This window comes from Agelaius phoeniceus, chromosome 17 (genome assembly GCF_051311805.1).
Source record: "Agelaius phoeniceus isolate bAgePho1 chromosome 17, bAgePho1.hap1, whole genome shotgun sequence".
NCBI lineage: Eukaryota > Metazoa > Chordata > Aves > Passeriformes > Icteridae > Agelaius > Agelaius phoeniceus.
Genome location: NC_135281.1, coordinates 13,397,835 through 13,409,565, shown reverse-complemented (window position 1 = coordinate 13,409,565; position 11,731 = coordinate 13,397,835). Strand labels below are relative to the sequence as shown.

Here is an 11,731-nt window from a genome sequence, read left to right as displayed (position 1 = left end):
GCTGCTTGTCAAAGCCAGGGGCCACTTTTAACTTTTGTAACACTTTGAACAGTGCTGCCACCTGAAATAGAGGTTTGTGCCCAGCCAGAGAGGAGGGCTTGAGCAGAGCTGGCAGCAAACCCCAGGGATTAATGACTCCACATTCCCCCAGGGGGAAACGCGAGGTCTGGGGGAATCTACAGGACATCCATCCTTCAGACACACAAAAGAAAACCCCCTGCAAACAGTCAAGTTTTCAATCGCTTTAATGTGATCACTGCAATTTGACCACAGTTTCAGAAAGGGAAAAAAAAAAAAAAAAAAAAAAGTCACACAAATTCTCTGTGCTTAGGATTTGAGTCAATCTGTGCAGCTCTCGTTGAGTGACGTTATTCAAGTTAAAACCTTCTGACCATCAGTGACGTTCTCGGCTGAAAGGCAGGACCAGGAGTGTTGGACAGAGTGGTGCAAAGCAGGAATGCTTCTTCTGGGCTTGGAGCTGTGCCACCTGCCCTGCTCCAAAGGAAACAGCTTTACATGCACCTGATCTGCTCCCGAGGAAAGAGCTGTACGTGCACACACACACAGGGAGCATGCAAATGCACCAGGAACCAGCTACAGCTCCACGGGTGGCAACGCAGAGCTGGGGCCGTGCTTCAGAACAAGGGGAACCCACACAAATACCCAACACTGAGCAGATTCATTTTCCAACATTCCAGAAGAAAATAGGAAAACTGAAATTACATTGTGTTGACAAACCCTGATTTTTTCTTTCTTTTTTTCTTTTTTTTTTTGGGGGGGAGGGTAACAAAGCAAAAGGTGAAGGCAAATTTTCCAAAGTATTGTAAAATTTATTGTATAAGTATTGCAGCTTTTAGAATGACATATAATTGCCACTATTGGTTACTGGTACACAAGAAGCGTTTACAACAGATTTTTGTAAATTGGCATCAGAGTACATATTCATACTAAAACAGCAAAATATAGATAAGTACTGCATTGCATGTGCTGTCAATAGTTTACATAAGTTTAAATTGAACAGAACTCAGGATACAGGACTGCCTATAACAAACTCCAAAGCCAACACAATGCAACTGGAAGTTTAAGAAAATATTAATACAATGAAATGTGTCTATAAGGCAGGCAAATTAGGACTTTAATGTTGTCCTTCATGAGCTTCTATAGTACAGCAAAAATTTGAAGCGCAGTTTCTGGAAAACTTCTTTTTGTTTTGTTTTTATTTGTAGCTTTGTGTTGCACACAGAATATCTCTGAGCAGTTCAGAGACAGAAGAGATTAAAATTCATTCTGTTCTGGCCTAGCACTGTTAATGCTACACATCTGATTCAGTCTTTTCCCAATCCTTGGGAAAAACATTGGGCTTTGATTTCTTTATTTTTTTAATATAGCAGTTAGTGCAATTTTATAATTCAATACACATACAAAAGGGAGATTCTCCAGAAAGCAATTGGATTTCCTTAGACCCCACTTAAGACAGAATGAATTTTGTAACACTTATGGAAACAACACGCTGGATTAGTAAAGCTGAGTCTTCAAACTGGTGTAACCAAGGGTTGTGCAGGGAACACGTGTTTGACCAGTGTCAGCCCCAAATGAAACCCATCCTTCCACCCCACCAGAATCAACAAAGCCACGTTCCCATTCCAGGCCAGTGAGGTTTGGGGGCACTTTAGGGATGCTGTTTGCCGTACTGTAAGCTAAGAAACTCTGTAAGATCAACAACCCCTTTTAAAGCTAATGCGACTTAAAACTCCGAGCAAAAAGGCAGGCTAGGACATGAGGTTGCTAAGCATTAGCAATGCTTTGATTCTTCTGTATTTCTTTAAAAATAAATCACTTTTAAGGGGCCTGAATCTCTGTGCTGGCAGCTGCAGGACACTCTAGCACCGCTCTCCACTGAGCTGCACCAAGGCCAGAGGAACATCAGCAAGGGTGTGCAAAGCAAATTCCCTGCCTTGGTGGCAATTCGGGACACGGGAATGGGGAAGAAATGGACCCCGAGGCAAAAAGTAACATTAAATAGTAGTAATAATAATAATAGCAACAATAACAACAACAATAATAATAATAATAAAAAAAGAACAGACCGTTATTTCTAAACACCCATTCAGAACTTGGAGTCGATCTGGGCCCCAGATCTGGTATCTGCACTTGAAATACACAATTCTCAGGACTGCAAAGAGAGGGATGGACAGAAGAAAGACAAAAGATAACAGCTGAGCTCTGCTGAGGAGCTGCACCCACTGCCTGGGACCTGGGGCTCTCCCACACTGGAGCTGCAGCAGACAGGGAAAGGTGGCAGCTTGGGGTTTGTGCATGGATGGGCTGAAAGGCATCATTTGCAACAGAAATTTGGTGTTGATGAGCCACCCCATTTCACACTCATTAAGCTCCCCAAACTAGAGAAAGAGGTAAATGAAACTGGACCCAGGAACTCAACAAACTGATCACTCAAGCACAGGGCTTGGGGTGACGCTAGACAAATAAAAGCTCACACTGGGAGAGGATTGGGGAGAGAGGGAAAAAATAGAGGGAAAAAAGAATTGGTTGAAATTTTGAGGACTTTCAAGCATGAGAGCTGGGTTCAATTGCACTGCATCTTCAGATCCTCTCCCACTACCCCTCTGTGCCTATCCAGCCCCTGCCCACTTCCCTGACTTTTCCACGGGGTTTGGTGGCCAGGTGACACCCTGTGACAAGACAATCTCATTTCTTAACAACCTCTGGTCCCCATACCACCTCTTTACTCACTGCTCAGTTTTAAACATGTGATGCATATTCCACCCAAAATCTGCTGAGGTAACCGTATTTTTTAATAGCAAACAAAACTAGTTCAGATCACTGAACAACACCCCCCTCCCTCCCCCAAAAAAACAAAACAAAAAAACAAACACACCCAACCCCAACAACACTATTCACGCATTTTGGCTCAAGAGGGCAGTAGATATTATATTTCGCTTTCTCTTTTGGTTGGTATCTCATTTACAATATCCACCACAGATTCCTACCTCCCCGGGTAGGATAATGTGCATAAAACGTGTTCAAGTTCCCTAAGAACAGTCGGAGCAGAGCAGCGGCCAAGGGAGCAGCGGGTGTGGCCAGGCACAGGGAGCTGCTCCGGGAAAAAGGGACTGGAAAAGTGAATGCAAGGTCCAAAGGAGCAAGAGACCAGACGCTGGTTACTTGTACTGCTAACGATGATTCTGTGTCCCCCTCTCGAATAAGGGAGGGTTACTGTTTGTTTAATAAGGCACTAAATAGACATGTTACATAAAGGAAAGATACATTTTAAAAACTCGTACAAATTCACCAGTTTTGTACCTTTCATGACACACTAGATTTATTCCTTTGCATTACTTTATTTTTTGTGGCTTTTTTTTCTTTTTTTTTTCTTTTTTTTTTTTAGGTCATCAAAATTTAGGTTACGTGACTGTAAAACTATGAAGATTTCAAGAGCTGTGGAAAAGCAGTTTGAAGTATTGAGAAGGTACAGGACTATTTCTAGGCAGAAATAAAAAAAAAGCAAAAAGCAAAAAAATAATGATCAAACTTCAAGTTCAGCTATTCATCATCTTCTTTAAAATATATATAAATATTGTTCAAATGGTCAGAACTTCAAAACCGTTCTCATGGTTATGGGTTTTTTTCTTTTTCAAGTAATAAAAAAGTTGCTTAAAAACAATAGTTATTGCCTTTATATCTTTCATTTATGTCACTCTACTAGATAGCATCCTGCAGGAAATCAAATCACACCCCCTTGTAAAACCCTCGCTCCCTGCGGCTCCCTACCGACCCCGCTCGCGCTCGGAGACACGGGACCCACAATGGGATCTTTCCCTTTTGCCTTCTCCCCCTCGCTCTCTCAGGTTTCCCACTCACTCACTCAGTCACCTACGAATTCACCACGAGGGTGAGGCCCCTACCAGACACCGAGGTGACAGAAAATGTAAACAAGAGCAGAGCAAGACAAAGCGCTTCCAAAACCGAGAGAAATCAACCGCGCACAACGCCCGGCAGCGGGAGGGCAGCGGGACCTGGCGGGGAGGACGCCCCAGAAAGGTAAGGGGGGGTGGCTTCTAAAGCCTTAAGCATTATTTTTGTAGCCTTTAATTAATACAACACAGGAGCAGATTCATTTCCATCTACTGTACCTGGTGCCTCTTTAGCTGGATAACAAACGTCAAAAATAGCGACAACCAGGGACGGCGGCGCCGCGGGACACGGCTGCGCCCGTTCATCCCAAATTGAGGTTTGGGAGGTTGAAACAAAATGAAAATGATGTTCACCACCACCACCACCACACTTTCCACCTCGTCCTTTCAACGAGACATTTAAACCCAGCTGAAGGGCAGCCAGTGGGTGCGTTACCAGCTCCTCACATCAACTTCCACAACCACTGCTTTGGCTCCAACAGGGCCCTTCAGTTGAACATGGAAAGAAATAAACCAATAAACACTTTTGTTCCTTCAGACACAGAAGTTTATTCTCAACCCCCACCACCCTCCCCTCCAAAAAGTTAGAGGTTGTCAAAAAAAAAAAAAAAAAAAAAAAAAAAGGAGAAAAAGAAAAAATCAAGTAATTTTTGCCTGCTTCAGTCATTCCTGACTGCGGGAAGCAGGGAGTTTTCATTTTACCTTGTTACTCCAATAATCCTACCGGATGACAGACAGACACACACCAACTCCTCTTGCTTTGTAGGGAATGTATAAAAGCCGTGGCTGTTGGCGGCCACGCGCAGGGACTCTGGAAATTAAGGATTTGCATAAGCTGCAGTCTCGCTCACCGCTCCTCCCAGGGCTGGCATCTCCACTCCAGCGATCCTCCTCCCCTTCCAGCTACTTTGTTCTTCACTTCCACATAGATCCCTTAACAGGTTCATGGTAGACATGATAGAGGCTTTGACCAACACAAGCACTGACATATTTATATTAAAAAATAGTGCAAAATTTCAACATTTATATAAATAACTCTAAACCCCTGCTTTTGATTTTTTTTTTGTTTTTTGTTTTTTTACAATGTAATACATGCTTTTTGAGTTGGCACTCAAAAAATTGCCATTTTTCTTCTAGTTCAGAAAACAACTTTTTTTTTTTTTGAATAGGCCTCTTCTAATACAAAAATACTCCTGCTCCTTACACATACACTTTCTCTTATTTTTAATATATATTTATATATTTATATTGCAGATCTTTAAACAAAATGGTTTTTGTGCAAATATTTTGTTTTTAAAGATAAGTGAAATAATCAAACAAAAAAAAAAAAGCATTCACACACAGCCCAACTAGAAACAAACAAAAAAAAAAGACTACAGTTGTATTTTTTTTTCCTTTTTAAACGTCTAGACACAGCTCAATAAAGAAATGTTTTTGCAAGCTTGGTAGGCTTGTGCATTCAGACCAGACATAACAAGTAAATATTTATACACGGAGAGATGGGGAAGGGCTTCTTTTTTTTTTCTTTGCTCATCTTCCTCAACTCTCTCTCTCTCTCCTTTTTCTTTTAATGAGAAGTGCAGAGTGTTTCATTTACTTTCTTGCCGTTTTTTTTTCATTTTTCCTTTTTTTCCTTTTTTTTTTTTTTTAAAAGGGGTGCCCTTTTTGTTTCTCTTTCTCTTTGTTCCACGCCGTCGTCGTCGTCGTCGTCGTTGTGCTCTCAAGGCCATTGATCTGTGAGGGATGGAGTCTGCTGCCCTCCAAGATGGGGGGCATCCCGTTGTTGTTCTGCTGGTGCTGGTAGAAGGTGGAGCCGGGGTAGTGGCCGATCACCTCGCTGTAGGTCGGTGGCGGCCCCTCCATCCTGCCGCTGCTGCCGTAGCAGGTGGCGCTGATGCCAGAGTTACTGCTGGGGGGGCACGGCCCCCCGAACACGGAGTTATCTATCAAGTCACTGTCGAAGATGGTTCTGTTTGGGGGGGCCCGCACGGACTCCCTGTTGAGCTCCATCTGCTGCTCGGGGTCGCGCAGCTGCAGCGTGCAGGGTCCCTGGTAGGGCGGGGGCTCCTCGCCGTCCGACAGCGAGATGGTGGGCGGCAGGTCGATCTCGTGCTGCAGGTACGGGTACGTGGGCTGGAAGCGGTTGAAGCGGTCCCTCTGCAGGAAGGAGGGCACTGCCAGGCGCTCGCTGGGCCGCGGGGTGTAGATCTGCTGCTGGAAGGGACGGGAGAGGAGAGGACAGGGGTGAGAGGTGGGAGGTGCTGGGGCACAGTGGGACAGTGGGATGAGCGGCGCTCTCACCTCGGTTATGCCGGTCCCCGACACGGTGCTTTCTGAAGGCCACAGGCTTCCCTCCTGCGTGGGAAAGGAGAAGAGAGGCCAGGGTGAGTTATGCCAGGGGTGTAAGCTCCTGCTGCAAGCAGGTGTCACCTAGAGGACACCGCCACCAACGTGTTCCTGCCCTCCCACACCGATTCCAACCAGCATCTCCAGCTATGATCACATGTGCTGGGCATCGTGTGGGTGAGCGATGCCTGGGGTGTAAGCTCCTGCTGCAAACAGCTTGTGCCAGGTGTCACCTAGAGGACACTGCCACCAGCCTGCTCCTGCCCTCCCTACCAACTCCAACCAGCATCTCCAACTCCAACCGTGTGTGCTGGGCATCGTGTGGGTACCTGCTCCAGTGTCACCACATGGCCACTGAAAACGCCCCTTCCGAGCAAAACTTCCCTCCCCTTGCACCTCCATCTCCATTTAATGGATGGTTTGCAGAATGAATGATGAGAAGAGCACTACCAAACAGCCCTCTCCCATTTGCAGACTTCCCCCCTGCCACCCCCACACCCCCAGCACGGTTCTTTCCTTGGTTCAAACATGCCAGAGGAGTATTTTTCAATTTGTGATCCATGAGCCGTGGGTGATTCACGAGACATCAAAAAATGCTCCATGAAATAATGACAAGATTAAAAAAAACCAAAAAAAAACCAAGAAAAAAACCAACAAAAAACAAACCAAAAAAACCCCCCTCACACCCACATTCTGATGCTCACAACCACAGACATCATGGGAAAATAAAGATAATAAGTGAATAACCAAATGTTAAGACTAATTTTGATTTGGCTAAAAAAAAAAAGAAGAAAAAAAACTCTATAGCAACACAGGATGGTTTCAGAGTATTTTTTCCCAAAGAGTAAGTGGTCCTTGACTTAAATAGACTGAGGGAATAAAGTATAGAGGCTTTCTTACACTGGAAGCATCACCCTGATCCTGAGATCCAAACCTCAGTGCCAACAACCCCAGGCAGGGTGAAGCCACAATTTCCCCCAAACTCTGAGACTAGTTTACAATTTGTGATCAAAACAAACAAACAAAGGTTCCTCCCATCTGCTGGTGATACTCTGAGCACGCACAGTTCACCCCAGACTTTTTTGCCTTAGGAACTGCAATATTTAAATATTGCTAATATTCACATATAGCAACATCCCTCTGGCAGGCAGAGCTGGAGGAAAACAGCCAGAAGGCTTGTAATTATAACTTGGAACTTCCCAGCTCCTTGCAGGTGAATCTCCAGTTCTGGCACTAGTAAGCCAGGCACAGGCAGAAGTATTTAGCACCAGTGGAAAAAAAAATGCCAAGGGAAGAAGAAACCCCTTTTTTTCCTTTAAGTGTTGCAGTGAGAGGCTGGTCTGAGGAAACCACACACCTTCCTCCTATGAGAGCTCCTATTTCTCTACCTGCGCCAAACACAGCACCAGCACCACATTAAAATCTCCAGAGAAATCACACTTTATATCTCCCACCCTCCTGTTTTCTCATTTTTCCCCAATGCTGGAATGTACTTTCTCCTTTGGCATAGGACATGGTATCAGGTACAGAGAGAATCCATCAGGTTCTGGGTTTTGAAGCTGAGCTCTGCACACAAACCTCAAGGCAGGGCTGGTGCCAGTGCAAGGAAAACAGTGATTAAATGGAAATGAGACTGCCCAGAGCCCATTCTCCAAGGGGTTTTCAGGAGCACCTCCTTGGAGCAGAGGTGAAGTGCCACAGCTGAGCAATGTGCTGGCTGAGCTGCAGCCCCATGGCCCTTCCCGAGCAAGACAACCCTGTTTCATTCCAGACCTCGGGACTCCACCGTGCAATTGTTTACACAGGCATGGACTGTTTAGTCTGGTCCATTTTACACGGATTTCTTGCCTGCAGGGAGAGTCTGCAGTCAAACTCCCCCAGCAGCCGAAAGATCCAAGAGGAACTGCATGTGCCACAGGACAAATCTCACCTCCAACTCTGGGCTCTGACACCAAAGGGCCCAGGGAGGATTTCCAGTGCCACCACAGGCGCTGCCAGCCTGTCACCTCATCCCAAAGGACACCAAAGCAGTGGGCAGGAGCGGGAAGCACTCCCAAAATTGTGTTTACTTTGCCGTGCCCCCGTGGCAGACTTCCTGAGCAGTGAGTACCCCGCTGCCTTCTGCTAGATGTTTTATATTTAACTTGGCAGTGGGCAGTGCCATGGCAATGTCCCATCTGCTCCCCCCTTTCCCGGGAGTGATGTCAGCCAGCTCCCACGAGGGTGGCTGCTGAGATTCCTGGTGCTTCCCAGCCCTGCCAGGCTCAGCTGGGACATCCTGCTGTGGCAGGTGATGGGCAGGGCTGCTCCACCCCAAACATGCCCTACCCCAAGTGCCCAGGCACCCAGAGCCTCACCAAGATCCTGCCCATGTGTTTGGAATCAAAGCTCTGGCTCACACACCATTCATCTGTTTGTACAGATGAGGTCCAGGAATGATGCCCTGGGCAGCACATGGATGCAAGAGTAGCAGAAACAGCATTAAAATGGGATGTGCAGAGAGAGGAGGAGCAGGCAGGAGACCCATTTTCTGTAGGAGCTGGATCTCTGCAGCCATTATTAACCACCTCTGCCAGGACTCCTGTGCCCATGGCTGATGACCACAGGCACCCAGTGCTCCCCAAAACCAACCCCTGCCTCACACACTACCATGAGCCCATCTGGGGAGCAGCTCAGCTCCCCTAAAAACTCCATGGCAAGATTAAAAGTGCTGGAAATCAGTAGTCAGAGGAGGGCAAAGCCTCAGGGACAGGATACATCCCTGCTTTTAGCCTTTGGCCCTGGGATGGCTCCAGAGCCCCACTGAGCAAAGCAAAACTGCAGGAGCAGCATCACTGCAGATCCTCAGCCCCTCCTCACCCACCTCTGATTTTCAGAATATTTTGGACTTGAATCCATCTCAACAATGAACAGCCTAAAAAGCCACAGGTTTCTGAAATGAAAGGTGAGATTCTGCTGTCTTGGGAGCAACACAGCTGTAAAAGCCTCCACAAGAATTGCAGGACTTGCTGCAGAACCTAAAATTACTTTTAAATGTCTTTTTAGACATCAATCTTCAACTTTTTTTAGAACTACTTGTTTTAGTGATGTCAGAGAATTTTCTCTGTAAAGCTGCATGGTGCAGATTAAGTCTCTGAGCCTTCAGGAAGACTCATTTTCTATTTTGGGGGACACAAAGTACTGTTTCTTGGGGGAGTGGGATACCACTGTTACAAAGGTGCAGAGAAAGTGCCATTCTACAAGGAAAAAAGTTATCAGTAGCATTTCTTAAATATTCTTAGTTCTGGGAAATAAAAGGTACTTGTCATGAGGAGACAAGAGTTTAAGTACAGCAAGAACGGTGATGGAGAAACGCATGAAGCAATACAAAAACTGCTTGCCAGCGAGAGCCGCATTAAAAAACCCTTTAGGGAAATTAATTTCTCCTTCAGCTGTAATTTTTGAGCTGCAGCAACAAAAAAGGACAACTCCAGCAGACCCAGCAGCACCCTGACCATGGGATGAACTGCTTTAATATTTCAGCAGATGAAAAGCGCGAATGCAGCTCCAGTGCCCGTCTGCGGTCACGACACCAAAATGAAGTTTGGGATTTAAAAAGTTCAGTGCAAGTTTAATGGATTGCATCAAGCAGCATCCAGCCCAGCGTGGCCTCTGCCTGCCAGGCTCCAGCCCTCCTTCAGACTGTTTTCCACTGACAGACACAAAAGGTGCTGCCTTTTAGGTGTTTATTATGCTGGGTCCCCCTGTAACGAGCTTCCCGCTCGTTAGCACACGAGGGGCGTCTCTGTCCCATCAGGAGGGTGCTGGGACCACAGGGAATCTCTGCTGCCACTCCACCAGTGCTGCACACACAGCATGGACACGGCAAGAGATGGGGAACCACCATAAAGATGGGGAAAAATTTAAAAATCGCCCAAAATTATACATTCTTATTTCTCTCCTTAGCTCCAAAAAAGGTTTGGAAGATTCCACATGCTCACTGGGGTCAAGCAGAGCCACAGAGGTCAAACACTGCTGAAAAGCCATTTAATCACTGATGTGTCTGAAGGGTGAATAAGTAACATAAGAGCTGAGCCAAAAAATGGCTGGAAATTTTGGCTTGGTAAAATTTAAAATAGAAAAAACAATAAAGGGGAAAAAGGAATTGTTTTTTAAAGAGTCAATTTTTCATTTAATCTGAAATTTTTGGTCAATCTCCATGTGATTTTCTCTTTTCTTTCTATGTTAGCCTTCTGAACTCTTTTTGAAGAAAATAAAAAGCAGGCCACTTAAGAACACAGAAGTTACTGTACTAAAATAAAGAGGGCTTGAGCCGAACTTTGAAAATGCAAAATGACACATTTGGCATTGTGCAGGTAAAACATTCTGGACATGATAATACAGTGAAAGAATCTGAAAATGGGAAAACAATGTTTCTGCTATTTTTAATAACTCATGTGCTCGGATGCCCACACCCTGCTGCTGCTGGAGGTGGGTGCACGGGACCGTAAGAGGAACGTCAGATTTCCGGGTGGAGCTGGGATTTGTGTGGGGAGCTGGGCTCTGAGCCCCAAAGCAGGGAGGTGCCTGAGCCATCTCCACCCTCACACCAGCTGGTTTAACGTGGGATCAGGCATCCCGTGGGATCAGGCATTCCCAGCACTCCCATCCCACTGCAGCAGGGACAGACCCGAGCTGGGATCACAGCCCTCGGAACTAGGGGGGGTTAATTGGGCAGGGGTTGGCACAGCTCTCCTTCCCACGGGGCATCCCCCTCAAAAAGCAGCCAAGAAGGGACCAAGAAGGGACCTCTGTCTGCTGTGTGTGGGGTGTGACAAAAACAGCAGCTACGAGGGACAGCCCTAGGCAGCCTGCAACTGCACTGAAGGCTGGCTTAATGCAAGATCTTAGATATCCCTCAAAAAAAAAACCCAAAAAATTAGAGGAAAGAAAATGGAAAAATAGAAGAAAAAAACCCCGAGCAATCTCTGTATTTGATCTTTTTCCTGCAGCAAGTATGGATTTGATTCAGGGGAGCACAGCCCCACACAGAGCAGCACACAGCACTAGCAGGGTGTCCAGCCTGCCCTGGCAGCCTGCAGAGGAGGGGGCTTGCAGCAGTGACCTTGAGGGAGCCCTATTTAAAGGGCTCTGACATCCTTCAGGGTGAATGCTAAAAAAGAGAATATCTGTACAAGACATCCCTGCACTGAAGACAAAGCCAGTGAACAGTACATGCTCAACCTCCAAGAAAATGTGATGTCTTTTCTCTATACATCCTTCTAAGTCTCTCTGAGCCACTACATTTGAGGAAACTGCATGAACCAACATCTGCCTTGAGGCTGGTGAGGCTTCCCCTCAAATCCCTGTCAGAGGTACAATTCACACATTTCTCCTCAGGCTTTTATGAAGCTGGGAGCCTGGGTTAAGAGAGCCTCTCACACATCCCCCTGGCGAGATCTCTGCTTGTCTGG

General features: G+C 46.1%; 1 protein-coding gene across 3 annotated transcripts in view; it reads right to left on the bottom strand.

Annotated features, from left to right (window-relative positions):
* Positions 1–809: 809 nt before the first annotated feature.
* PMEPA1 (prostate transmembrane protein, androgen induced 1) overlaps positions 810–11,731 on the bottom strand; it is a 44,401-nt gene continuing 33,479 nt past the window's right edge. For 2 of the 3 annotated variants that reach the window (XM_054644508.2, XM_054644511.2), the window contains 2 exons: positions 6,234–6,287; positions 810–6,146 (listed from right to left, as the gene is read on the bottom strand). In XM_054644508.2, the coding sequence (XP_054500483.1) occupies positions 5,580–6,146; positions 6,234–6,287 (621 nt within the window). In that variant the 3' untranslated portion in view covers positions 810–5,579. The remainder of the gene's footprint in view (positions 6,147–6,233; positions 6,288–11,731) is intronic. The other variant, XM_054644509.2, reaches the window with a different exon arrangement.